This window comes from Hyperoodon ampullatus (assembly GCF_949752795.1).
Source record: "Hyperoodon ampullatus genome assembly, chromosome: 13".
Taxonomy (NCBI): domain Eukaryota; kingdom Metazoa; phylum Chordata; class Mammalia; order Artiodactyla; family Ziphiidae; genus Hyperoodon; species Hyperoodon ampullatus.
Genome location: NC_136926.1, coordinates 1,771,188 through 1,799,073, shown reverse-complemented (window position 1 = coordinate 1,799,073; position 27,886 = coordinate 1,771,188). Strand labels below are relative to the sequence as shown.

Below are 27,886 nucleotides of genomic sequence, written 5' to 3'. Positions count from 1 at the left end.
TATCACATTGATTGATTTGCATGTATTGAAGAATCCTTGCATTCCTGGGATAAACCCCACTTGATCGTGGTGTATGATCCTTTTAATGTGCTGTTGGATTCTGTTTGCTAGTATTTTGTTGAGGATTTTTGCATCTGTGTTCATCAGTGATATTGGCCTGTAGTTTTCTTTTTTTGTGACATCTTCGTCTTGTTTTGGTATCTGGGTAATGGTGGACTTGTAGAATGAGCTTGAGAGTGTTCTCCCTCTGCCATATTTTGGAAGAGTTTGAGAAGGATAGGTGTTAGCTCTTCTCTAAATGTTCGATAGAATTCGCCTGTGAAGCCATCTGGTCCCGGGCTTTTGTTTGTTGGAAGATTTTTAATCACAGTTTCAATTTCAGTGCTTGTGATTGGTCTGTTCATATTTTCTATTTCTTCCTGATTCAGTCTTGGCAGGCTGTGCATTTCTAAGAATGTGCCCATTTCTTCCAGGTTGTCCATTTTATTGGCATAGAGCTGCTTGTAGTCATCTCTCAAGATCTTTTGTATTTCTGCAGTGTCAGTTGTTACTTCTCCTTTTTCATTTCTAATTCTATTGATTTGAGTCTTCTCCCTTTTTTTCTTGATGAGTCTGGCTAATGGTTTATCAATTTTGTTTATCTTCTCAAAGAACCAGCTTTTAGTTGTATTGATCTTTGCTATCGTTTCCCTCATTTCTTTTTCATTTATTTCTGATCTGATCTTTATGATTTCTTTCCTTCTGCTAACTTTGGGGTTTTTTTGTTCTTCTTTCTCTAATTGCGGTAGGTGTAAGGTTAGGTTGTTTATTTGAGATGTTTCTTGCTTCTTGAGGTAGGATTGTATTGCTATAAACTTCCCTCTTAGAACTTCTTTTGCTACATCCCATAGTTTTTGGGTCGTCATGTTTTCATTGTCACTTGTTTCTAGGTATTTTTTGATTTCCTCTTTGATTTCTTCAGTGATCTCTTTGTTATTAAGTAGTGCACTGTTTAGCCTCCATGTATTTGTATCTTTACAGATTTTTTTCTTGTAATTGATATCTAGTCTCATAGCGTTGTGGTCAGAAAAGATATGTGATATGATTTCAATTTTCTTAAATTTACCAAGGCTTGATTTGTGACCCAAGATATGATCTATCCTGGAGAATGTTCCATGAGCACTTGAGAAGAAAATGTATTCTGTTGTTTTTGGATGGAATGTCCTATAAATATCAATTAAGTCCATCTTGTTTAATGTATCATTTAAAGTTTGTGTTTCCTTATTTATTTTCATTTTGGATGATCTGTCCATTGGTGAAAGTGGGGTGTTAAAGTCCACTACTATGATTGTGTTACTGTCGATTTCCCCTTTTATGGCTGTTAGCATTTGCCTTATGTATTGAGGTAGTCCTGTGTTGGGTGCATAAATATTTACGATTATCATATTTTCTTCTTGGATTGATCCCTGGAGCATTATGTAGTGTCCTTCTTTGTCTCTTGTAACAGTCTTTATTTTAAAGTCTATTTTTACTGATATGAGAATTGGTACTCCAGCTTTCTCATAATTTCCATTTGCATGGAATATCTTTTTCCATCCCCTCACTTTCAGTCTGTATGTGTCCCTAGGTCTGAAGTGGGTCTCTTATAGACAGCATATATACGGGTCTTGTTTTTATATCCATTCAGCCAGTCTGTGTCTTTTGGTTGGAGCATTTAATCCATTTACATTTAAGGTAATTATCGATATGTATGTTCCTATTACCATTTTCTTAATTGTTTTGGGTTTGTTATTGTAGGTCTTTTTCTTCTCGTGTTTCCTGCAAGGAGAAGTTCCTTTAGCATTTGTTGTAAAGCTGGTTTGGTGGTGCTGAATTCTCTTAGCTTTTGCTTGTCTGTAAAGGTTTTAATTTCTCCATCAAATCTGAATGAGATCCTTGCTGGGTAATCTTGGATGTAGGTTTTTCCCTTCCATCACTTTAAATATGTCCTGCCACTCTCTTCTGGCTTGCAGAGTTTCTGCTGAAAGATCAGCTGTTAACCTTATGGGGATTCCCTTGTGTGTTATTTGTTGCTTTTCCCTTCCTGCTTTCAATATTTTTTCTTTGTATTTAATTTTTGACAGTTTGATTAATATGTGTCTTAGCGTGTTTCTCCTTGGATTTATCATGTATGGGACTCTCTGTGCTTCCTGGACTTGATTATCTATTTCCTTTCCCATATTAAGGAAGTTATCAACTATAATCTCTTCAAATATTTTCTCAGTCCCTTTCTTTTTCTCTTCTTCTTCTGGAACCCATATGGTTCGAATGTTGGTGCGTTTAATGTTGTCCCAGAGGTCTCTGAGACTGTCCTTGGTTCTTTTCATTCTTTTATCTTTATTCCGCTCTGCAGTAGTTATTTCCACTATTTTATCTTCCAGGTCACTTATCCGTTCTTCTGCCTCAGTTATTCTGCTATTGATTCCTTCTAGAGTATTTTTAATTTCATTTATTGTGTTGTTCATCGTTGCTTGTTTCATCTTTAGTTCTTCTAGGTCCTTGTTAAACATTTCTTGTATTGTCTCCATTCTATTTTCAAGATTTTGGATCATCTTTACTATCATTACTCTGAATTCTTTTTCAGGTAGACTGCCTATTTCCTCTTCATTTGTTAGGTCTGGTGGGTTTTTACTTTGCTCCTTCATCTGCTGTGTGTTTTTCTGTCTTCTCATTTTGCTTAACTTACTGTGTTTGGGGTAAGTCTCCTTTTTGCAGGCTGCAGGTTTGTAGTTCCCATTGTTTTTGGTGTCTGTCCCCAGTGGCTAAGGTTGGTTCAGTGGGTTGTGTAGGTTTCCTGGTGGAGGGGACTAGTGCCTGTGTTCTGGTGGATGAGTCTGTATCTTGTCTTTCTGGTGGGCAGGTCCACGTCTGGTGGTGTGTTTTGGGGTGTCTGTGGACTTATTATGATTTTAGGCCGCCTCTCTGCTAATGGGTGGGGTTGTGTTCCTGTCTTGGTAGTTGTTTGGCATAGGGTGTCCAGCACTGTAGCTTGCTGGTCGTTGAGTGGAGCTGGGTGTGGGTGTTGAGATGGAGATCTCTGGGAGATTTTTGCCATTTGATATTACGTGGAGCTCAGAGGTCTCTTTTGGACCAGTGTCCTGAACTTGGCTCTCCCACCTCAGTGGCACAGCGCTGACACCTGGCTGCGGCACCAAGAGCCTGTCTCCCCCACGGCTCAGAATAAAAGGGAGAAAAAGAAAGAAAGAAAGAAAGAGAGAGAGAGGGAGGGAGGGAGAGAGGGAGAGAGAGAGAGAGAGAGAGAAAGGATAAAATAAAATAAAGAAAATAAAATAAAGTTATTAAAATAAAAAATAATTATTAAGAAAAAAAATTTTAAGTAAAAAAAAAAAAGAAAGAAAATAAAACCGTGCGGTCAGAACCCTAGGACAAATGGTGAAAGCAAAGCTATACAGACAAAATCTCACACAGAGACATACACATACACACTCACAAAAAAGAGGAAAAGGGGAAAAAATAATATATCTTGCTCCCGAAAGTCCACCTCTTCATTTAGGGATGATTCGTTGTCTCTTCAGGTATTCCACAGACGCAGGGTACATCAAGTTGATTGCGGAGCTTTAATCCGCTGCTTCTGAGGCTGCTGGGAGAGATTCCCCTTTCTCTTCTTTGTTCGCACAGCTCCCGGGTCTCAGCTTTGGATTCGGCCCCGCCTCTGCGTGTAGGTCGCCGGAGGACGTCTGTTCTTCGCTCAGACAGGACGGGGTTAAAGGAGGCGCTGATTCAGGGGCTCTGGCTCCCTCAGGCTGCGGGGGAGGGAGGGGCACGGAGGCGGGGCGAGCGTGCGTCGGCGGAGGCCGCCTTGATATTGTTGCACCAGCCTGAGGCGCGCCGTGCGAACGTTCTCCCGGGGAAGTTGTCCCTGGATCCCGGGACCCTGGCAGTGGCGGGCTGCACAGGCTGTCCGGAAGGGGGGCGCGGACAGTGACCTGTGCTCGCACACAGGCTTCTTGGTGGTGGCAGCAGCAGCCTTAGCGTCTTATGCCCGTCTCTGGGGTCCGCGCTGATAGCCCCGGCTCGCTCCCGTCTCTGGAGCTCGTTTAGGTGGCGCTCTGTACCCGCCCCTCTCCTCTCGCACCAGGGAACAATGGTCTCTTGCCTCTTCGGCAGCTCCAGACTTTTCCCCGGACTCCCTCCCGGCCAGCCGTGGCGCACTAACTAACTCCCTTCAGGCTGTGTTCACGCCGCCAGCGCGCTCTGACTGAAGCCCGAGCCTCAGCTCCCAGCCCCGCCCGCCCCGGCGGCTGAGGAGACGAGCCTCTCGGGCTGGTGAGTGGCGGTCGGCACCGCTCCTCTGTGTGGGAATCTCTCTGCTTTGCCCTCCGTACCCCTGTGGCTGCGGTCTCCGCCGCGGCTCCGAAGCTTTCCCACTCCGCCACCCGCAGTCTCCCCCCGCGAAGGGGCTCCTAGTGTGTGGAAACCTTTCCTCCTTCACGGCTCCCTCCCACTGGTGCAGGTCCTGGCCCTATTCTTTTGTCTGTGTTTTTCCTTTTTTCTTGTGCCCTACCCAGGTACGTGGGGAGTTTCTTGCCTTTTGGGAGGTCTGAGGTCTTCTGCCAGTGTTCAGTAGGGGTTCTGTAGGAGTTGTTCCACGTGTAGATGTATTTCTGGTGTATCTGTGGGGAGGAAGATGATCTCCGTGTCTTACTCTTCCGCCATCTTCCCCGTCTCCGAAGTATCCGTTTTTAATTCATTTTTGATTGCATAAAATATACATGCAGTTTATCATTTTAACGCTTTTTTTTTTTTTTTTTGTTTGCGGTACGCGGGCCTCTCACTGTTGTGGCCTCTCCCGTTGCGGAGCACAGGCTCCGGACGCGCAGGCCCAGCGGCCATGGCTCACGGGCCCAGCCGCTCCGCGGCATATGGGATCCTCCCGGACCGGGGCACGAACCCGTATCCCCTGCATCGGCAGGCGGACTCTCAACCACTGCGCCACCAGGGAGGCCCCATTTTAACGCTTTTTAAGCATACAGTTCAGTGGTATTAAGTACATTCATGTTGTTGTGCAGCCGTCCCCACCCACCGTCCATCTCCAGAACTCTTCCATCTTCCCAAGCTGAAACTGTCCCCGTTAAACACCAGCTCCCCACTCCCCTCTCCAAGCCCCTGGCACCCGTCATCCTGTTTATCTAGGTATAGATTTTAAATATTACAATAATAGGACTGTGCCCTATCCATTATTCTGGTATCTCGATTCTTTTCACTTCTGCTAGGGATCTTTCCATATCAATGCCAGAGTAGTGCTTGGTGTGTAATAGACACTTGGTAACTGTTTACAGGATGAGTGACTATCAGTCCTTTCATACATCAGTCCTGAAATCAAGCACCACCTGCATGTGCCATACTTGGTTCACCCCTCCCTGCTGGTGGAAATGCAAGCCGCTCCTGGGGTTTTACTGTTACAGCAGTGCTGCTTTAAGCCTTGTGTACTCACTGAGGTGAGTATATCCACAGGATAAATCCCTGACTATGGAATTGATTTTTAAATTTCAGATTTAAAATTTTTTAAATTTATGTTACTGCTAAATTAGCGCCTAGAACGATTATAGCAGTTTTGGGGGGTTTTGTTTTCGTTTTGTTTGTCTCTGTGATGTGTGAATGTAACTGTCTTCACGCCCTGCCGTCACTGGCTGTCATCCACCTTAATTCTGTGAGTCTGATAGATGGGAAAAGATGGTATCTGTTTGGTTTAACCTACATATTTTAATTATAGGTGTTAACTGAGTAACTTTTCATGGGTTTTGTGGCCTTTTTATTCCCCTGCTGTGAACCCCTTCCATAGCCTTTACTTTTCTCCTGGCTGGCTGGCTTTTCTCTCCTGTTTTGTGTTAGCTCTGTATCACCAGAGTTACCAACAGTTTCCTTTTTGTCTTTTAATCTGCACCACTGAGAATTTATTTCATTCTAGCATATAGCTAGACACAACACAACCCCCTAAATCACACATCTTTTTGCACTAGTTCAAGGGCCCCTTTATTATACACTCAATCCCAGCTGTACATGCTCTGTTAATGCATGGTTGTCTGTTCGGTTCCATTGATCTCTTAGGAGAGGTGATTTTTACGTACTCAGGTATAACTTTTAATGATGCCTTGGAGTGTGTTTATTGATGTGGACAGATACTAGTATATTAAATTTTTAAGCAGTATATAAAATATTTAAAACACTATTCATAAGTAGTACTTAGAAATCTGCTTATATACCATCCAATTTTTGGTGTGTGTTTGTGTGTGCTCTTAATTCAAAACAAAGAGAAATCAGAAGTCTTGAATTGAATCCCTGTTGAATCATGCCGTCATTTACGTGGTAACAACAGACTTCAGGACGTTGTTTAGATAACAGTAATTTTTTCAAGTTAATGATCCCGCCAGGTTTACAGGTCCAACAAGAGTTTGAAAAGGAAAGGGGAACAAAAGTCAACCCATGTTTGTTGAGCTTCTGTCATAATTCAGGGCGCTTTGGGATGTGAATTAGAAGCCTGTTTCTTATCCCGTGACCAGTCACATTCGTGTGGTTGGCATCTGCCTGTGGACATTTCCACCAGGTCAGCCCTGCGGGGCACAGAGCAGCTCTGAGCAAGAGGGTGAGGGCCCCGGGCCCCCAGGACAGCAGAGGTGGCACAGGGCAGGGTCCGTAGAGTGCTTGGGGACTGGGCAGGGTCTCGGGGAACCGCGGTCATTTGGGGAGGTGACGGGGGTGAGGGCACTCTGGGGCCAAAGACCCACAAGCTGCAGAGGCGGGTGAAACCTGCGCAGGCAGCAGTGATTGGCCCAACCCCGCACTGAATGAAGGGTCTGTGGAGGAAGGGGGAGAACCAGCACGGCGGTGGGGACAGGTCTGGGAGAGGCTGAACCGCTGCAGGACGTTTCCACGGAAGAATATGGATACGGCGGCAACAGCAGTCTGAGTGGGCACAGCTGATTAGAGGGCAGGAGAGGGTGCCAGCAGAGTGGAAAAGGCGGAGTCATCTGGAAAGAGGCCTCAGCAATCAGATCTGGGCGATTGCCCTGCCTGGGAGGTCGACTCGGGAGACTCTGGCTTGACGTGCGCGGGTAGACATTTGCAAATGCAGTTTTAGAGGATGCGTTTCAAAGTCTGATTTCAAACGTATAAAAAATCTTGAGTCCTTTGTATAATTATCCCGTTTCGTGGTTAATGTAGTGTTACTTCAGAAATAAGATTTTATTTTAAAATGTATGTTAGTCTTCTTTTGAGCAATTTATTTTCCCACAGCAGGAAATAATAGTTGCTGGTTTGTGTGCTAATTTGTTGACAAATACTTCATTGTGATCAAAGACTGATCAGTATTGTTTCCCACTGTTACCAAAATAAGGGACACAAGTTTTTAAATACTCTTTTTTTTTTTAATTTACTTATTTTTGGCTGCGTTGGGTCTTCGTTGCTGCACACGGGCTTTCTTCTCTAGTTGCGGTGAGCGGGGGCTGCTCTTCATTGTGGTGCGTGGGCTTCTCATTGCGGTGGCTTCTCTTGTTGTGGAACACGGGCTCTAGGCACGTGGGACTCAGTAGCTGTGGCTCAGGGGCTCTAGAGCACAGGCTCAGTAGTTGTGGCCCACCGGCTTAGCTGCTCCACGGCACGTGGGATCTTCCTGGACCAGGGCTCAAACCCATGTCCCCTGCATTAGCAGGCAGATTCCTAACCACTGTGCCACTAGGGAAGCCCTTAAATACTCTTATAAATGACTAATCTTTCTCCAGTTCCTTCCTGATTTTGCCAGTCGTGACTCAGACCAACCTGTGTGTTCTCCTCCCCCATGATGATCTGTGCTTTGATCATTTTTGCTGGAGTATTAACATTCCATCCCCAAAGGGCCACTTTGCTTGTTGGACACTGGTTGCCGCACGGCTCTGTTGCTGTGTCCCCCGCGGGCATCACAGGCACATCCTCACGGGTTGCCCTGTGCAGAGCCTCAGCCAGGCACCCTCAGAAACCAGACAAGGGAGGTGTGGGGCTGCAGGGAGGGTGTTGACTCGGCAGTGACTGGTCTTGGGGTTTTCGTATAATTTATAGTACAAATTAGCAGGGCCATTGACTCCTTCAGGATGTGCACCGTGCAGTATGGCCACCAGCCACACGTGGCAATTTCAGCTTAACTCAATTAAAATTCAGGATTCAGGTCCTTGATCACACTGGCCACATCTCAAGTGCTCAGTAGCCGCACGTGGCTGGTAGCTAACTGCAGTGGCGGGGGAGCGCAGAAACAGAACGTTCCCGTCACTGCAGCCAGGTCTAGATTACAGAGCTAGCTGAGTATTTAAATCTCTTTTCCGGTAGTTTGAAAGTCTGGATTGCTGCATCAGTCAGGGCCCTGATTACACATGCTAGAAAACCACCCGACTGCCCCCAAATGACTTAAGCAAGTCCAGTAACTAGTTGGGTTCACTTTCTGAGTTGTGAGGGCGGCGCAGCTTGCTTGGGGCTCACGTATGTTGCTTGGGGCTCAAGGATTCCTCTGCGGACTCAGCCTCCCGGGCGGGCTGAGCTCCACAGCTTTGCTCCCTCCGGCCCCTGTCTCAGCGCCTCACTCCACAGCCCCGCCCCGCTCAGCCTGGCCTTGAATCTGTTGACCTGGGCCAGACTCAGGTCATGTGCTTCTCCCTCAACGTAGCACGGTGGCCAGGGAGAGCAGAATGTTCTGGTCTGTCTTCTGCTTCAGCTGGAGATCTTCATCCAGAATTCACGCACCAAGAGGGCAGGAAGGGCCATTGTCCACATCAGCGGTGTTTTTGCAAGTAGGGGAGAGGGTGCCGGGCTGCAGAGAGAGCAGGTGGCCACCGCGCTTTTCTCAACAGCCCGAGTGACGTTTTCCTGAAATAGTCCTGTGGCTCATGTCGTTAATATCCACGAACCACTCCCTCTGTGTTGTTGAGTCCGTGCCCCCTGCGCCAGCTGTGCACCCAGGAACGCCTTGGATGTAGTTGGAGAGGCCAGAACACACTCCTGTCCTGACGTGTCCCAGGTGCTGGCCGCTCCCCGAGACTGGACATAACGGAGGCCCTGCCTCTGAGCAGCCCTGTAGGCCCGGGCAGACCAGGCCCTTCGGCTTGTGTTTGGGTAGAGCTCCTGCATCCAGCCGTCCTGTCTGGCAGTGCGGGCGGCCTGGAAGTCTCTTCAGCCTCACCCTGCGTGAGAGGCGTGACCCGCGCCTGCTTCCCCCTGGTGCGGTCACGAGAGCCGCCACCCTGCGTGGTGGGATGCGTCATGAGGTTGCTTGGTTTCAGAGGGGGAGCCGTGTTGGGGAGAGCGTACATCTCAGGACCCCGAGACGTGCTGGCACAGACAGCCTGCCCCTGGGGTCACCATTGTTGGGGGGCTGCCCCTGGGCGTGTGGGATTGGTTATCCTTTCTTTTTTCTTATTCTCAAGTCTAACTGCCAGGGTTTTTTTTAATATTCTCTTAGTACTTTTAGGCTGAAGAAAACAGTGAGGTCGTCACAATGCATCATCTTAATTCAGCCCAGCCAAGGCCCCCCACCTCAGTTGCTGATTTTCACTTTAATGGTGAAGGGTAATCAATCATTTTATTGGAATAAATAGACCCCATGACTTAATTACGAGTTATATTTTGAATATATTGATTCACTTATTCCCTCGCCTCAAAATGAAGTACTAAACTATAACCACAGTGGTGAAATGAGTACTCCTAATGACGGGCGTTAGTTAGGATAAAGGCAAAAGAAGCAGTAATAAAGTTCAGAGGTACAAAGTATCAGGTTGGCAATAACGTATAAACAGGAATTCATCCACTGAGCTGCCACTCACCCTCTCCTGTTGCCCTGGCCTGGCCGCCTGCAGTGCCTCGCCCCCCTGGTTCTTACCCTTTGCGGCCGTCCATCACGGGGGGGCGTGTTTTCCCATCTCTCCCCGTTTAGTGCAGCACGAATCACCACTAATTAGTGCCGTGCTTCTGTTCTCATGTGCAGGAAGGGAGAACCCTGAGGGAGGAAGACAGCCATTCTGTGCTTCTCCTCACTCAACAAACCACTTAGATAAAGGATGGAAACCATGTCTCAGTTCTCCTAAAATAGACTCTGCTTCCGGGGGGAAATCTCCGCAGCAGTCCTGACTGCCCTGTGGCTCCTGGGGCCATGACCACTAACTCCCCATTGCTGGAGGCCTCGTGCATGCTGGCATGGAAGTGCTCACTGGCGGCTCTTACCCCTCATTCCGTCTCCTTGTTCATGCAATGTATATTCCTAATTTAGAGTCCACAGTTACTGGGATTTTTTAAATGCACTAAAAGCTGGTTCTTCCAGCCGAGCGGCAACAGTGTTCTCTACTAGGCAGCACGGCTGGCGGCACAGCCAGCATTTCCCTTCCGCCAGCCTTTAAAGTTAGAAAGCTCACTACATTTTATTTATTTTAGTCTTAACATAATCATTTTGTATATATGTTTATGGAGTGCCAGAGTGGGAGTTAGGTGTTCTTAGAAGCAAAGGTTCATTTCTACATGTTAGAATTGTTTAACAGCAACCAATTATTTTTAAATGTAACCCAAAAAATATTACTGCACTAAAAGAATTTGAAGTGAGAAAGACCTTTTTGATAGGAAGAACTGTCTCACGATGAAATGGGTTCCCTGGAGGCAGTTTAGGCAGAGCCTTAAAAATTACCTGGGCAGCGCTGACACGGAGGAGACGAGCGAAGCCCAGCCAGGAGCGGCAGGCGGCCCGTGCGCCCCCCCTTCTGCGGTGGCCCCGGCTACAAAGAGCAAACTGCTTTGGGAACAGGGCGTACAGTTCTTGAGCGATTCTCGGCCCTGCTGCCTCTCAGCTCACAAGGAAGGGAAGGTGTGCGAGATGGTGTTGTGCGTGTAAACGGTAGGCAGGTGGAGCAATGCCCTCGGGTTGCAGCCCCGACCCCTAACCAGGGTGGCACCCTCGTCCGCCGCAGGAGCACCGCCGCTGATCCTCTCAGAGCCAGGGCAAGAAGCGCAACTTCAGAAGAACCATTTGCACAAAGTGTTCTTTTCCCTCATCCAGTTGGCCTTGTCCAAATGGACCTGCGGAGAAGAGAGGGGAGGCCGGTCCTGCTGGAGCCCAGTGCCGGCAGCAGCCAGCACCCACGCGGCCCGCGAGACGGGACCGGGCCACAGCCCCTGCCTGGGATTGTTTTCCATAAACTGTACAGCTGAATCCTCCAAGGCACAAGATGATACACTGCAGATTTCTCGGTATATCTCTGCGTGTGGTATTTACTGGCTGTAGTTTAAATTCATGTAAAATGAATTGAGGAAATGACCTTTCTCAGGACAAGGGGAAGGGCTGCAGGTGGGTGGCCACAGCTGCAAATATAAAATACTGGTGGTGGTTTTTTGGAGTTCTGGGTTTGTTGGGGTTTTTCTTTTTTTTTCTGTAAATTCATATTTTCATTTTACAACGTGATGTGGACAAATGTTAACGTCAATAAAAATAGGGTCACCACATCATTTTTTAAAGTTGAGCACTAATTCACTGGTTGGATGGACCATAGTGAACCAGGAGTACCCTTTTGATGGTCGTTCGGGCGGTTTATAATTCTTGTCATCACAAAGTGCAGTGTGGTCCTTAGGTGTGCGTCTCCAACACTTAGGTGACTGTGTCTTTAGAATAAAGTCCTAGAAATGGGAGTGCTCTGGATGCCACAGCGCTGAGGGTGGTGGCTCCTTGATGTGTGTGCTGGTGTCCCACTGTGAGAGTTTAGCAGGCGGCGTCCTGAAGGTCTATGCACTCTTCTGTGTTCTGTCACGCTTGGGTAAAGAGGTTTTTAGGGATGACTGATAACTTACTAAGTGCGGTACCGTGGTCTGGTGCGTTCACACGTGTGGAGCACGGCTGACTTGCACCAATGGGAGTATCTTGTTTGTGATTCCCATTAGTGGCTTTCTTTTTTTCTTTTTTTCTCAGTTTTACTGAGATATAATTGTGTCAGTGGAAAAAAAGTGCACCACGTGAGAGTTGTGAGTTAAGTTTTATTTGGGGCAACATGAGGATGATAGCCCAGGAGACAGCCTCTCAGGAGCTCCGAGTAACTGCTCCGCAGAGGTTGGGGGCCGGGGGTCAGTAGACATGTGACTCTGGAGAGGGGGTGCGTGCAGTCAAGCACACATCTTGGCAGAAGGTGGCAGCTCGTCACGAGGAGCCGATGTCACCATTAATGACGTTAGTGCTTTTCTAGGCATGAGGAGGTGCGAGAAATCAGGCCCATAAAATCTTCTGAAACTGTCTATCTGAAGGCCTGTTCTGCCAGCTTTTCCCAGAGCACCGAGGGCCTCCTTCCTGATCTCCACCCAGAACTCCTTTCAGGGGGTGTCAGAGGTCAGCGACGGCAGTGGCCAGTGACTTCATCCTTGTAGAGCAGATGGCGAGTGACAATTTTCTGGTTAGCAGTTGACACACAGCATTGTGTGTTCAAGGTACACAGCATGATCTCACTTGCATATAGAACAAAATAACTACCACAGTAAGTGAGTAGGAGTTAGGAGTTAACATCCATCACCTCACACAGGTACAGAGAAAGAAGGAAAGAAGTGTATTTTCTTGTGACAGAATCAAAGAGGAGCCCCTTTTGGTTCAGGCAGAGCAGAGGTTCATCAAAACGTGACACTAGAGGAACCTCCTTTTCGCTGGAAAGTCACAGTTATTTACGGAAGAGCAAGCGGGGCTCTTCTAACACAGAGCACTTCGTGCCGCGTTCCTTTCATCAAATCCAGCTGCCACAGCCCAGCAGGCTTGGGAGGGAACCCTGCGCGGGAAGGTGCGGCTGGGAGAGGCGGGCATTCAGCTCTTGACTTCGAAGGAGCCATCGTTTTCCCTAAGATGCCAGGGCAGTTTTTTTAGCACCACAGAGGGAGGCGTGCTCCGCTCTAAGAGGTGTTGGTTTGTTATTGGTGAGAGGGCCCCAAAGTCGGAAGCTTATAAACACACATCTTTAAATGTCGCATTTTCCCTGTTAACATCCAGACGTTTGCTTCTGTTCCCAGGAAGCCAGTACTGTGTCCTGCCCTCTACTGGCCGGAGGCAGACCTCTGCCCACTTTAGACATTAAGCCTCCGGAAGGGCGCTCAAGCAAAAGCAAAGACCCGCCGAGAGAAGAAGAGAGAGAGAGGAAAAAGAAAAAGCACAAAAAACGGTCTCGAACAAGATCACGCTCTCCCAAGTACCATTCGTCGTCCAAGTCCAGGTCTAGATCCCACTCGAGAGCAAAGCATTGTCTTCCCAGTGCCTATCGGACAGCACGGCGCTCGAGGTGGGTGTGCAGGGCGCCCGCGTGGCCGTGCATCTGGTGTGGGTGCAGACCCCCGCACCTGCTCACCAGCAGAGCTGGGCGGAGCCTCCCTAGCCCAGCTCCCCGAAAGCACAGACCCACACACCTGCGTGTGTTGACGAGAGATGCGCCCTGCCAACCCAAATAAGATCTTTTCAAAATATTTTTTTAACCTGACTTGCTAAGGTTCATCAGCTACTGCCAGGTTTTTTAAAAATAGAGGTATTTACATTTTAACAAGTCTTAGAAGCAAGCCTAGCATATCGGCTGAAATGTGTGGAAGATCCACAGGGTTGGGGGTCTTTTGCTTGGTGTGCACGCGTAGGCTTTCCCAGGCTAACTCCTCATGACTGTGCAGACGGCGAAGCAGGAGGAGTGTGTACTGTGCCTGTGTTCAGCTCCCCTGGCACAGCACCTACAGGTGCACGTAAAGGAGGGAGCACAGTGGCACACATCTGTTTTCTCGATTAATTTGCTTCTGCAAACCTCTCACCCACAGTCACTGTTCAACCAAAAACCACCTTTACAAGGAGCCGGCTTTTGAGGAAGCAGCCTAAAATTTCAGGCAACAGAAGTAGAAAACCTGTAAGGATCACAGAATTTGCTGCTTAGTAAAGCAGATATTTTTCTTTTTTTTAAAGCACCTGGCTCGCAGGAGGTTCAGGAAAGCAAATTTTTAATTTGAAAACTCACCTCACGCTTCTGCTTTATCCCTGAGTGTTGACTGGATGTCTCTCAGTTTCTCTTTAGCGCAGCGCTTGCACTGATCTAGTTCCTCTTCTACCGCTGGTGTTAGTTCTTTCCTTTCCATGGGAAAAATGCAGGTGCCCTATATACCTTTTATTTTTTAATGTTTAAAAAAAAAAGTGTACTTGTATACACATCTGCCTGTCTTGAATATATCCTAGAGCAACATGCTTTCCCTAGAACAACATGCTTTCCCTATTTTTACCCAGACCAGACCTTAAAGGCTTGACAAGTATTTACACTTGCCTACAGTGAAATTAGAATAAATTTGATGTTTGGCTCTCTGCATTTCTTTTTAATAAATTTATTTATTTATTTATTTATTTATTTATTTATTTATTTATTTATGGCTGCATTGGTCTTTGTTGCTGCACGTGGGCTTTCTCTAGTTGGGGTGAGCAGGGGCTACTCTTCGTTGAGGTGTGCAGGCTTCTCACTGCTGTGGCTTCTCTTGCTGTGGAGCACCAGCTCTAGGTGCACAGGCTTCAGCAGTTATGGTGTGCAGGCTTCAGTAGTTGTGGCTCACAGGCTCTAGAGCACAGGCTCAGTAGTTGTGGCGCACGGGCTTAGTTGCTCCGCGGCATGTGGGATCTTCCCGGACCGGGTCTCAAAACCGTGTCCCCTGCATTGGCAGGTGGATTCTTAACCACTGCGCCGCCAGGGAAGTCCCGTTCTCTGCGTTTTTGCTAGTTCTTTAGAAGTTCCATTACTCCTCCCTCTCTCTCTCCTTTCTCTCTCTCTCTCTCTCTCTCTCTCTCTCTCTCTCTCTCTCTCTCTCTCTCACACACACACACACACACACAGAGCTTGTTGTTGTTTAATTAAATGAACAGCTTTGCTGACATATTTTTAATTTTTGAAAGTCCCCAGAAACTTTATATGTATATATCAAAAATTTTTTAAGTTTCTTATTTGAAAAAATTTCTTGTAACATTATATAGTGGAAATAAATAAATAGGCCTGTACCAGCCCTCTGAGTAATAACATACCCAGTAAAACTCTTCCTAGTTATCCTTTATTCCAGGGCTCAAAGAGAAGAGAGTATAATGCATTCATAACCCCCCATCTAGGGGACTGGTAACTCTCAGGGTTCCTTAGATTGTTTCCTGGTGTAAGAAATGAGTAGGGTTTCATGGTGAGTACTCAGCACATACAGTAGGTGCCGGTGTCTAGTACTGAAGGGAGCCTGTCTGGTCAGATGTGATGGCCACAGACCTTTCCCCCAGGTTGGTCTGTTCAGAACTGGAAGTGTTCGTGAAGCACTTGGAATTTTAACCTTCTAGGATTTATGTGATATTTATTGACTATCTATATATAATAGAGTAAGTCATTTTGTATGTTATTTTAATACATTTACAATATTTTTTTATTTTAGAGTAGATTTACATATTTTATATGCAAGTATATTTTATATTGTTTTCATATATTCAGTGCTGACAAGTGCAAGAAGCAAAATCCTAATCCTTAGTTTGTAATTTTCAGTTAAAAGAAAAAGTTAAGTTCAAAAAATTTTTAGTGTGAGTTCTGTGATGGCAAACCACCAATTTTACCTTAATTTGACCTATAGTTAAAATATTTGTAAAAAGAGCTGAGTATTTTTGTAACTCCCAAACTTTTTTTTTAATCTCAATAGTATCTCTGTGATACTTTTAGTTAATTTGAGTTAAATCAGCTGACTTAAGTTCACTAAATAAGTCAGATCTTTGATGTTTGATTTTGCAGTTTAGATAAAATATCAAGGCAGAGTGCAACTCTATTATAAAATTTTTAAAAAATAATATTATAAAATAAAACCTTCAAAGTATTTGTCCAGGAGTATTTGCCTTGAAAGCTTATATGTGACAGTGATGCTCCTTGAAATCAGACCACCTCTGAGCTCAGGGCCCAGAGGCGGGTTGCAGGTCTCTGATCGGAGGTATGGAGGAGAGACCAGCTGTCTTGTGGTGGGTCTCTGGGCCCTGGGGACATAAGTCAGATAAGTCACCTTCACCAGGTAGAATCCTGCCTCAGCTCTTATTTCTGAGAAGAGTGAGTTTTATTTGATAATACTGCCTTTTTTCTTAAGCTGGTTACAGACCTGCTTTCTTAATCCAGGCTCACACTAATAATTTCTAGGGATCCAACTGGATTTATAAAATAAACAGTTATAAAATGAGAGAGGTTGGTATTCTTGGTGATGTGAATTGTATGAAGTATAAAAAAAAGAAATTTAAATTTTAACCAAAATATTGAAGTTGCTAATGATACTGTCATAATTTTCTCTTTAACTATCTGTCTTTTCAGATAGACTAACCCATGACAGACATAATGTCTGCATAGGATATATGAGACTTGTTTCTTGGGCCTGACACAACTTAATCAATTGTTTTAAAAAGACTACCGCCAGCTCCAAGTAAAATGACTTTTGTTAATATTTCTTTCTACTTGTAGGATATTACAGTTGAAATATATTTTCTCTTGTATATTAAATTACTGAAATCCTATATAAAATGTAGAAAGTTAAGATTAAAAAGCTTTTATGTCATAAGTAATTTTTATGTTAATATGTTAATGCTCGTATGGTTGAAGTCCCATTTATCAAATATGTCTAAATTATAGATGACTGGCTCTCCAAAGGTGAATTTGTCATAGAAAAATCTTTAGTTTTGGAACTCAGTCTTTTGCTTCTCAGAAAGCATAGTGATTACCGAAAGACAGTATTTGGTGTTTTTTAAATCAACATTGATTAAAGTATAATACGACTTCTTTCTCTGTTGTTTTCTACTTTTATATCACATTAGGTTTTATACCTTAATGGGATGAAGATGTACTCATGCAATTCACTGCCTAAAATTAAAATCCACTTGTAACAGTGTAGGTATTTTAAAACAAAGTTCAATGAGACTAAAGCTTGAAATTCAGCTTATTTGTAAGGCTTTTTGATGAGATCACCTACGGCGTCGTGTCGTTGGTTAGTTGGTGGGGGTTGGCTTCGCCCGTTCTGAGGTTGGGGGGATTCTGGGTGGAACTGTGCAGCCCTGCGGTGTGAGGTGCTCTGTGTGGAGGAGGGTCGGGGGCCCCGGGTCGCTTCCAGAAGTCAGGCTCCCTCGGGGCTTTCACCCGGGGAGGGGTCTGGGAGCTGGGGGTTGATGTGGCTTTTGCAAGTGCTATATTTAATGTTCAAAAAGAACTCAGGCGGGCAAAATTGCGGTCGTACTTTAGTTTGAAATTTGTAATTCCTTACGTTTTCCCCCTGGTAAACTGCGTAGCAAACCGGTGAGGGTGGTTGGTTTAATCTCCTGATCCTGGCCCTTAAAGGAGGATGGGGTGCTTGACGTTCCCCCGAGGCGCCGGTTCACGTGCTGGTGTCCAGGAAGTGAGTCGTAACCCCAGGCAGAGCCCCGGCTGCTGGCTGCCGTGTTGGTAACCGCGCTGGGGGAGAAGCTGTCCCCGCAGGAGGGGGGAAGGGCTTGCGGGTGAAGTCGGGCCCACAGTGCAAGCTTGAGAAGAACTAAAACCTGGGAGCCTCTTGCTTGTTCAGCCTGCTTGGTACCAGATCCTTGCTGCCGGGTCCCCAGTGCTGCTTGTGCAGTTCCGTGAGGACCTGTGAGTAGTAAAGTAACAGGAATGGAGGAAGTGGGTTCCTGAAATGGTTAAACGCTGCTGGAAAGAAGCTATTTGTAAATATCACTATCATTCAGATGAGAAGTCTCCTTAGGACTCTCTTTGAAAGCAAACCATTGTGATCATTTAAGAAAAACAATCTGAGTTGCATTATGCTTGAAAATTTTTTAATTCAGACTATTTCATTTTCTTTATGAGAAGGCCTCCGGTCACATTATACAGATGATTTACTTACAAAATGGAACTCCTGTTTCTTGCACTGTGCCATGGTAGCAATATTCAGACCCTACTTAACAGAATAAAAGCATTGGAGCTTCTTTTTTTTTTTTTTTTTTTTTTTTTTTTTTTTTTTGCGGTACGCAGGCCTCTCACCGCTGTGGCCTCTCCCGCTGCGGAGCACAGGCTCCGGACGCGCAGGCCCAGCGGCCACGGCCCACGGGCCCAGCCGCTCCGCGGCATATGGGATCCTCCCAGACCGGGGCACGAACCCGTATCCCCTGCATCAGCAGGCGGACCCTCAACCACTGCGCCACCAGGGAGGCCCTGGAGCTTCTTTAATTAAAATAAAACCTAAGTATCATCTGGTGTAGCTCATGGCCCTTCGTTCTGAGATGGGCTTTTTCCCAGGTAACTTGGAATCTACTGGTAACAGGCACTTCAAAGAAAGCTAGTACCAGTGGCCACTGCAAAGTGGTATTGTATGTCAAAGTTAGGGATTTGCAGACATTAAAAACTAATTTATTTTCCTGATTATTGAGTTTATTGTAGAAGTCTGTGTTTAAGCGTTCCATAGGTGCTATGGCTTTGATTGAGCAGAGCTTTTTTCGGGGCTCTAGCACCGCGCAGCCCAGCACATGTCATTCTGAATGTGAAGTATGTGCCTCTGTGCCACAGACCCATGGCCTCCCAGGGATGCTGAGCTCGGAGCCTTGTCAGAGCAGCTCACAGTGGTGGCAGCACAGCAAGGCAGTTATCGGGCAGCCTCGACCACGAACAGATTTGACTCCTGGAGCTCTTTTGAGGGAAAGTCTGGTAAAATGTCAAGGTGTCTGACTGACCTCACCTTTGTAATCTGTTACTTAAATCTTAGGAAAGCTCTGGAAACAAAAATCACAACCATTGTATAAGCTGAAAAGCAGTTGTGTCAGAGGAGCCCCAGAGCCAAGGCGCGTTTCTCCCGGAGCAGGTCATTCCGTGGCTGTGGTGTTTTTCAGGAGTGACTCAGCGTTCCCCCTGTGACACAGAGGGTGGAATGTGATTACAAGCTGATCTTTGCAACAACGGTGTGCGTTGTTGGGGGTTTTACTGTGACTAGAATGATTCCGTGTAGAACTTCTTTAGATGACAAAATCAAAACATCTCTTCTGTATATCATTTTTTGAGTGGGTTGTCATAGAAATAGAATGGAAAGAAATTCCACCCCCCCAGATTTCTGCTTATTTCAGGTCTCCCCAAAACAGTAATTTCACTGAATGGACAAAAAACTAAAATAAGAGTCCTAAACCCATTGTTAAAGGGCCCTCCGTTAGGACCTTGACCCCGTGGGTGAGGGTCTCGAGTTGGAGTTCTGCGTGCTGGTGTCTGTGGGGCATGGTTGCCCTGTGTGGATCACGGCACTGCATGAATAGAATAGTCCTTCTCCAGGCACAGGAAAGGGAAGAAAAAATATTAGACATCTCATAAACAAATGATTTAGCCAAAATTTTCATGGGAACGGCATGGTCTGAATTGGATTGAAGGTTCAGGCTTCCTGCCAGTGGGCCTGCAGCCTGTTCTTCATGCTGAGAGGCCATAAGATGAGTGCAAACAAGAGAGATTTCCAGGGGGTCCTCGAGCTTCATCACGTTTCAGTTTCTTCCTCTCGCCAGTGTTCAGAACAAGTAGGAACAACTCACTTGGATCTTGTTGCCTTTCCTCACCTAATTTTGACAGCAACACCAGTGAGCCGAACATGTTTCAGGGAGACCAGATGGGCAAAGGCAAGAGGAAGGAACAGCGGCAGCGGGCCTGCGTCCGCCGGGGGCCGCAGGGAGAGCCCGGTGGGCGGGGCTGGCTCCTGCTGACTGTGCACCAGCAGCCTCGGCATGAGTTGTGCCCCACTTAGAAGTTTAGCATTGGTGTGAGGAGCGTTCTGCCTCTGAGCCTGGATCCAGTTCCGGGCCAGCAGAGTAGGGAGGCTGGGGGCGGGCCTTGAAGGGACAGGCAGGGACCCACCACGCCCCACAGGCTCAGGCCAGGGCTGGCCTCCGTCTCAGCAGTGGAGGTGCTCCCCTGCCCACCCCACACAGGACTGAAATGCCTGCTTTCCTCTGCCAGGTCCCGGTCCCGGTCCCCTCGGAGACGAGCGCACTCCCCCGAGAGACGGCGGGAGGACAGGAGTGTCCCCACCGCCTACCGAATGAGTAACAGCCCTGGAGTCAGCAGGAAGCGGACCCGGTCCAGGTAGGCGGCGGAGCTTTCGCAGACACGGGACCTGTGCTGGAAGGTGGGGCTCCCACGTCTCCGGCACAGAGCTGTCCGGAACCGGTGAGCAGCTGCTCTGGCCGATCCCGAGTCACCCTGGCAGCGTTTTCACTGCTCTGGAACTCAGAAGCAGAGGGCGCTTGCCTGTGCTGGAACACGTCTGTCTTTGCAGCTGGTTGACCCTGCTGGGAGCTCTTGGGGTCACATTTCCCCCAAGTCTAGCTGCCCCTAGACCCCCACACACAGCTCCTTGCCCTTTACGTGTTGAGAAGGGAAAGGAGCGGAGGGACGAGTGACAAGGAGAATCCGAAGTTCAGGTTTCAAGTGGATCCCTCCTGCTGCCCAGGTGGCCACACCTCGGCTGCAGCTCCCAGGAGAGTGCCACAGGGTCCTCGTGGGGTCTGAGAGCAGGGAGAGGGCCCATCCTCTGGCCCCTTGACCGCTAGGAGAGACCTGTCTAGTTGAGGAGAGTGAGGGAGGCTGGTTCCCATGTCGCCATCACCCCCAGTCTGGGCCTTGGACGCTCAGCGAGCCAGGGCCCCTGCCCCCGCTCCCAGGAAGAGAGCTCCGGGGCTGACCTCTGCCACCAGAGGCCCTGGCACCACCACTGACTTGAGGAGACACAGGACCCAAGCCAGGAGCATGGCCGGTGGACCAGTGGGCGTTTCCCTCTCGGCTGAGGGGTGCCATCCGGGGATTGTCCCGTCCAGCGTGGGTGATGCCACCTGAATGCTTTATGTCACTTGGCTTCTGTATTTCCATTCTCTCTGAAAATGAGGGCTTCCCATTTTTTGTGTCCCTGCACTGGAGTTAAGGCAGGCCCTGGCTCTGGTAGGTAGACAAGGAGCATTGCTGTCCCAGTGACCAAGGCACCCAGAAAAGGGCAAGATGCCATTGTTGCCCGTCGTAGTCTCAGAATTCATGATGCCATGCTGCTGAGTGTCAGGACACCCGGGGTTCCAGAACCTTCCAGAGTCTTCCAGAGGACGAATCTGCATTTCAGGTGTCCACCATTCTTGGACAAATGAACCCAGCCATCACCCAAACCTGCCTCAGAGACGCCCCTCCATCAGCAAACATCCTCAACAGGAGCAGTTCTTTTTTTTTTTTTTTAACATCTTTATTGGAGTGTAGTTGCTTTACAATGTTGTGTTAGTTTCTGCTGTATAACAAAGTGACTCAGCTACATGTATACATGCAGGAGCAGTTCTGAAAGCCATTTCTAACTGAAAAATGTTCCTGCAGTCTGGCTAGTTATGCAATAGTTCCATTAAATGATAAAATGTCATCTCTGTTTCTTAAAACAGAAAAATCAGGAAAGGAGCTGTAAAACTGATATATTTCAGTGAAGGCTTCATGTACAGACTCACTCCTTCTGTTTATAAATTTCATTTTGTGCCTTGGAACTCACACACTAAGCATACGTGACTGTTGCAGGATGAAATGATGAAAATTGAAGTCCATTTTAAATTTTATTCCTTACACAAGTAATTGACATTTGAAATTTATCATCACCCTTGGTATATGTAAAGGGCATGGTCTAAAATTAATTCCTTGTAGCCGAAGATCTCTCCTAACAGAAGAGTTCTTGCTTTGCCCTCAAATTAACCTTTGCATTAAAAGAGCTGTCACTAGAGAAGATGGTGATTATATTAGGATTCATCAGAGCTTGTGTTATCATCAGAACTTTAATAAGTCAGACAAAAGAAGTTAAGATTCAGCTTACTGCAGGGCCTAGCTACCCTGCCCTGGTAGATGGGATCAAGCCTGTGACCTGACTCAGGGGTCATGGACAGTGGTGGACTCAGGAGGAACACAGTAGAAGTGAACACGTGCACGATTACTGGTCGATTTCCTGGGCTTGACTATAAACCCAGAGTTTCTGTAGGCCAAGAATCTGTTCTGTTAGCAGGCGAGTTGTGTTAGCCCAGCAGTCAGGCTGTCCCCTCCGTCCTTCTGCTCGGAGTAGCTTCAGGGTCTCTGCTTCAGTGTGGCAGCAGGTGACTGACTCGTCCACCAAGTCAGGGTCACTTTAATCCCGTCAGGTCACCCCAACTGAGGGGAAAGTGCCTCCTGCCAGATTTGAAGGATTATTTCTACAAGCTGATCACTGAATGCTTCTTTCACTAACTTTTTTTTTCTATTTTCTTCTTCTTTTTTTTTAAACTTAACATTTTTTAAAATTTATTTATTATTTTTGACTGCATTGGTTCTTTGTTGCTGCGCGCGGGCTTTCTCTAGTTGTGGTGAGCGGGGGCTGCTCTTCGTTGTGGTGCGCGGGCTTCTCACTGCGGTGGCCTCTCGTTGCGGAGCACGGGCTCTAGAGTGCAGGCTCAGTAGCTGTGGCTCGCAGGCTCTAGAGTGCAGGCTCAGTAGTTGGGGCGCACGGGCTTAGTTGCTCCACAGCATGTGGGATCTCCCTGGACCAGGGCTCAAACCCATGTCCTCTGCATTGGCAGGCAGATTCTTAACCACTGTGCCACCAGGGAGGTCCCTGACTTCTATTTTTGAAAAACTTTTAACTTACTAGAAAGTTTTTAACTTACTACTTAAAAATACCCATCTGCATGTAACTTGTAGCTGGATTCAGTGTTAATGTTTTGCCACATTTGCTTTCCTTTCTCTCTCCTCCTCTTCCTCCCTCTCTCATGCCCTCCTGTGAGTGTATATTTCATGACTTTGACAAGCCCAGGTCACCTGTATCATTGAAGGTCCCACACTCTGGATTTGTCTTACTGTGTCCTTTTGGCTGTGTTCATGTTAAGTATTTTTAGCAAGAATACTCTGTAGTGATGCTGTGTAACTTCCCATTGCATCACACCAGGAGGCACACAAGTGTCCCTTTGTCCCATTGCCAGTGACACTGAGTTTGATCACTTGGTTAAGGTTGTGTCTGCTGTGTAATTGTACCTTTTCCTCTTTGAACTAACAAGTCATCTGTGGGGTGGCACTGGAGCAATGTGAGTGTCCTGTGGCCAGCAGCTTTCTCCTCATTTCTTCTCTAAACACCCGCCTTTGTTTTAGTGTCACTGTGGACTTTGGGTTTGGGGGTTTGTTTTTTATTTGTTGTGCAACAGTCCGTTGCCATTATAATCTATTTGATGGTAACATTGTCTCACATTTGTCCCCATTGTTCTTTGAGTACTTTGTCACTTTTGGCCCAAGATATTCCAGGCTTAGCTGGTGCTTTCCCTGCCCTAGACCTGGAGTTAGCTGTTTCTCCTAGGAATCCTGGTTCCTTTTAGTGTTTGGAGATCCAGATCTGGGCAGAGTGAATATTTTTAAAAGTAAAATTCATGAAAATGTTTAGCCAAATCATATTACAGTACACTCCAACAGGAAGTCCCAGTTACTTTATGACAGTAAATAGTATGTGATTGGTTAGGGTGGGGGGCAGGGTTTAGCATTGAATCCCTACAGCTCAGCGCTCACCGAGCACATCAGCAGACACTTGTTGAGTGAGTGAATGGGAATATGCTACTGTTCTGTGGTTCTTGTATCATAACATGAAGTGTTATTAATTGAAAGATGCATATCGTAATTCCGTAAAGCAACCACTAAAAATAAAAAGGTTAAAAATCCAATAGAAACTGTTAAAGAGAACCATAAAAATGCTTTGTTAATGCAAAAGAAAGCAGAAAAGTGGGGAAGAGGAGGAAAAAGAACAAATGGACAGCTAGAAAACAAGAAGATTGTTAACACCATCCATACAAATAATTACATTAAATGTAAGCAGACTAAAAACTCTAGTTAAAAGGCAGAGATTTTAGACTGCATTAAAAAGCAAAACTTAATACTAAGCTGCTTATAAGAGATACTTTAAATATACAAATAGGTTAAGATCTAAAAGATACACCGTACAATGCTAATAAGAAGAAAGGTGGTGTGGCCGTATTAACAGGAGACCATGCAGACTTGAAAAAGTGGTGCTAGAGATAAAGAAGGCAGTTTCATAATGATGAAGGGGCCAGCTCTTCATGAGGACATAATGTTTTAAATGCGTGCATTGAATACAAGAGCTTTAAAATACTTGAAACAAAACTGACAGAACTAAAGGGAAAGGCAGGCAGTAGAACACTACAGATGTGGCAAATATGAACAGCACTGTTGACCAGCTAAACACTACCACCTGCAGTGAAGCGTGCACACTCTCGTGACATGCGCATGGGTCAGTCACCAGGCTAAATCATTCCCTGTAACACTGAATGAGTCCCAGCACATTCCAAAAGACTCAGATGATACAGAGTATGTTTTTTTACCACATAAAAATCTGTAGAAAGGTATCTGGAAAGTCCCCAAATACTTGGAAGTTAACACATTTTAAATTACCCATAGGTCAAAGAAGAAATCACAAGAGAAAGTAGAAAATATGTTGAAATGAATGATAATGAAAATGTAACACACTCCTTCTGCAGCTGTACTCAGAAGGAAGGTAGTAGCTTTAAGTGTTTATATTAGAAAAAAAAAGAAAGGTCTAAAAACTAATCTTCTGTCTTAAGCTAGAAAAAGGAAGAACAAATTAATCTCAAAGTAAATAGAGGCAAGGAAATCATAAAAGTAAGATCAGAAATCAACAAAATAGAAAACAGACTGACAGAGGAAAACAGTAAAACCAAATGATGGTTCTTTTTTTTGTTGTTTTTTTGCGGTACGTGGGCCTCTCACTGCTGTGGCCTCTCCCGTTGCGGAGCACAGGCTCCGGACACGCAGGCTCAGCGGCCATGGCTCACGGGCCCAGCCGCTCCACGGCGTGTGGGATCTTCCCAGACCGGGGCATGAACCCATGTCCCCTGCATTGGCAGGTGGACTCTCAACCACTGCACCACCAGGGAAACCCCAAATGATGGTTCTTTGAAAATGATTTTAAAAAATGATAAATCTTTTTTTAGATTGATCAAGAATGAAAGACCCTATAGACATTAAAAGGATGATAAGGAAATAAATCTCATTCCGGTTTAAAGACACATTTATTCAGCGTCATGATCAGACTATTACATTTAGCAATCAACAGCATGGGTGCAAAAAAAAAAAAAAAATCTACATTAAAACCCTTTGTTGGAATGCTTTACACTTTCCACAGAACAGAAACTAAAATAACCTGTATACAATTAGTCACAAATACAGTCCTCGAGTTTTGCCCATACACATGAGTATTGTCTAAAACATGTCTTCTTTGTAGCAGCTAGGCCCTGCCACCACTGTGCTTGGCTGAGTTCACAAATCTGTTGTAACCTGTAGCTTCCCTGTCACTTCTCTGGCTCTCCTCTCCTGCTAAGCTTTGTTTCCTGGCAGTAATCAAAACCTTCTGCCACTGCCACTGCCATAGCTACTGCTGCTGCTGGAACCACCATAGCCACCTTGGTTTCGGGGTTTGGCAAAGTATTGGCCTCCACCACCATAGGGGCCAGAACTTCTGCCTCCGAAGTTTCCTCCTTTCATGGGTCCAAAATCGGAAGATTGATTGTTGTAACTGCCAAAATCATTGTAGCTTCCACCACCTCCAAAATTGCTTCCATCATTACCAAATCCATTATAGCCATCCCCACTGCCACCATATCCACCACCACCACGGCTGCCACCAAAGCCACCTCGACCACTGAAGTTTCCTCCACGACCAAAGTTGTCATTCCCACCCAAACCACCTCCACGACGACCACCAAAGTTACCAGAACCACTTCGACCTCTTTGGCTGGATGAGGCACTAGCCATCTCTTGCTTAGTTAGGGCTTTCCTTACTTCACAGTTGTGGCCATTCACAGTGTGGTATTTCTGAATGACAATGTTGTCTACAGAGTCATGGTCATCAAAGGTTACGAAAGCAAAGCCTCTCTTTTTGCCACTGCCTCGATCAGTCATGATTTCAATCACTTCAATTTTCCCATACTGTTCAAAATAATCTCTTAGATGATGTTCTTCAGTGTCTTCTTTAATGCCACCAACAAAAATCTTTTTCACAGTTAAGTGGGCACCAGGTCTCTGAGAATCTTCTCTTGAGACGGCCCTCTTTGGTTCCACAACTCTTCCATCCACCTTGTGTGGCCTTGCATTCATGGCCGCATCCACCTCCTCCACAGTGGCATATGTGACAAACCCGAAGCCTCTGGAGCGTTTGGTGTTTGGATCCCTCATTACCACACAATCTGTGAGCGTTCCCCACTGCTCAAAATGGCTCCTCAGACTCTCATCGGTTGTTTCAAAGCTCAAACCTCCGATGAAGAGCTTCCGCAGCTGTTCGGGCTCTTTGGGTGACTCTGACTTAGACGTGACGGCAGTGGAGGGGGGCGGGGGAGACGTTAGCGATGCTTACTCGGCTGTCCAGGAGCAGAAAGTCATTCCGGTTAATTTAACGGCATAGGTGAAATGGACAAATTCCTTGAAAGAAACAAACTACCAAATGGACAGCAGAAGAAATGGAAAATCTAAGTAGCTCCACATCTGCTAAAGAAACTGAATTTATAATTTAAAACCTTTCCACAAAACTCCAGGCCCAGATGACTTTTATCAGTAGAGTCTAACAAACATTCAAGAAAAAGGGGATAACCAATTTTATAGACACTTCAAAGGAAATAGAAGAGAGAACACTTCCCAGTTCACCTCATGAGACCATCCTAAAGCAGATGGACAGTGTATGCACATCTGTGTGGTGTGGAGTGTGGTGTGTTTTGTTGGGGGGGGGGGGTGTGGATGTGTGTGCACACGCATGTGTTTATTCATAAACTAATACTCTCAGGAAAATAAGTGCAAAAATCCTTAACAAAGTATTAGCTGATTTGAGTCTAGCAATTAACTAAAAGGATAAAATACATCAGGACCAAATGGGGTTTGTCTCAGAAATGCAAGTTTCTTTAACATTCAAAAACCAGTCATTGTAATTCACAGTATTGACGGAATAAGTGAAGCAAATCATATGACATCTCAATAGATGCAGAAAAAAATATTTGACACAATTCATCACCCATTCATTAAAAAGAGAAAAGCGGGGGGAGAAAACTTGGCAAAAGCAGGAATAGAAGGAAATTTTCTCCATCTGGTAAAGGGCATCTTTTTTTTTTTTTTCTGGCCACACCCTGTGGCTTGTGGGATCTTAGTTCCCCAACCAGGGATTGAACCCGTGCCCTCAGCAGTGGACGTGTGGAGTCCTCATCACTGGACCGCCAGGGAATTCCCAAAGGACATCTTTGCAAAACCTACAGCTAGCATCACACTTGGCGGTGCCTTCCGCCTGAGATCAGAGACAAGGCCAAGGTGTCTGCTCTGTAATAGAATTCATAGCCTCGACAGTAAGGCAAGAAAAAAGAAATAGAAGGCCTAAGGATTGCAAAGGAGAGCGTAAAGCTGTGTCTTCTTACATAATCGTAAAATCTTGAGGAACCTCTAGGTTTATTTCTGTATACTAACCTAGAACAACCGAAAAATGAAGTTAAAAACAATACTAATTGGAACAGTATCAAAAAAACAAACTACTTATGGATAAATGTAAGGAAATATGCCTAAGACCTCTCTACACTGAAAATCCCAAAACATTTCAGAGAAAATGTTTAGGAAACCTAAATAAATGGAGAGAAAGTCCATATTCATGGATCGGAAGGCTCAGTATTGTTCTGATGGCTCTTCTCCACAAAATGACCTGTAGATCCAATACAATCCCAGTCAGAACTGCCCTAGGCTTCTTGTAGATGCTGGCATACTGACTAGCAGTCAAAACCACCTTGAAAACTAAGTTGGAGGACTCTTACTACCCATTCAAGACTTGACTAGAGAGCTACAGT

The 27,886-nt window shown here is 46.0% G+C and overlaps 2 protein-coding genes across 2 annotated transcripts in view; one reads left to right on the top strand and one right to left on the bottom strand.

Annotated features, from left to right (window-relative positions):
- SFSWAP (splicing factor SWAP) overlaps window positions 1-27,886 on the top strand; it is a gene marked incomplete at its 5' end in the record, with an annotated part of 83,892 nt that overhangs the window by 50,397 nt on the left and 5,609 nt on the right. Inside the window, 2 exons of the mRNA XM_079717394.1 lie at window positions 13,021-13,286; window positions 19,971-20,096. Coding sequence (XP_079573520.1) covers window positions 13,021-13,286; window positions 19,971-20,096 — 392 coding nt within the window. The remainder of the gene's footprint in view (window positions 1-13,020; window positions 13,287-19,970; window positions 20,097-27,886) is intronic.
- On the bottom strand, window positions 24,165-26,326 carry LOC307062350 (heterogeneous nuclear ribonucleoprotein A1-like). The gene has a single exon (XM_079718058.1). It carries the CDS (start codon window positions 26,244-26,246, stop codon window positions 25,413-25,415), a length of 834 nt encoding a protein of 277 aa, XP_079574184.1. The 5' UTR covers window positions 26,247-26,326; the 3' UTR covers window positions 24,165-25,412.

What these genes read in the sequence shown, in the direction of transcription:
- LOC307062350 (XM_079718058.1), bottom strand. Translation starts at nt 26,246, where the DNA reads ATGAGGGATCCAAACACCAAACGCTCCAGAGGCTTCGGGTTTGTCACA.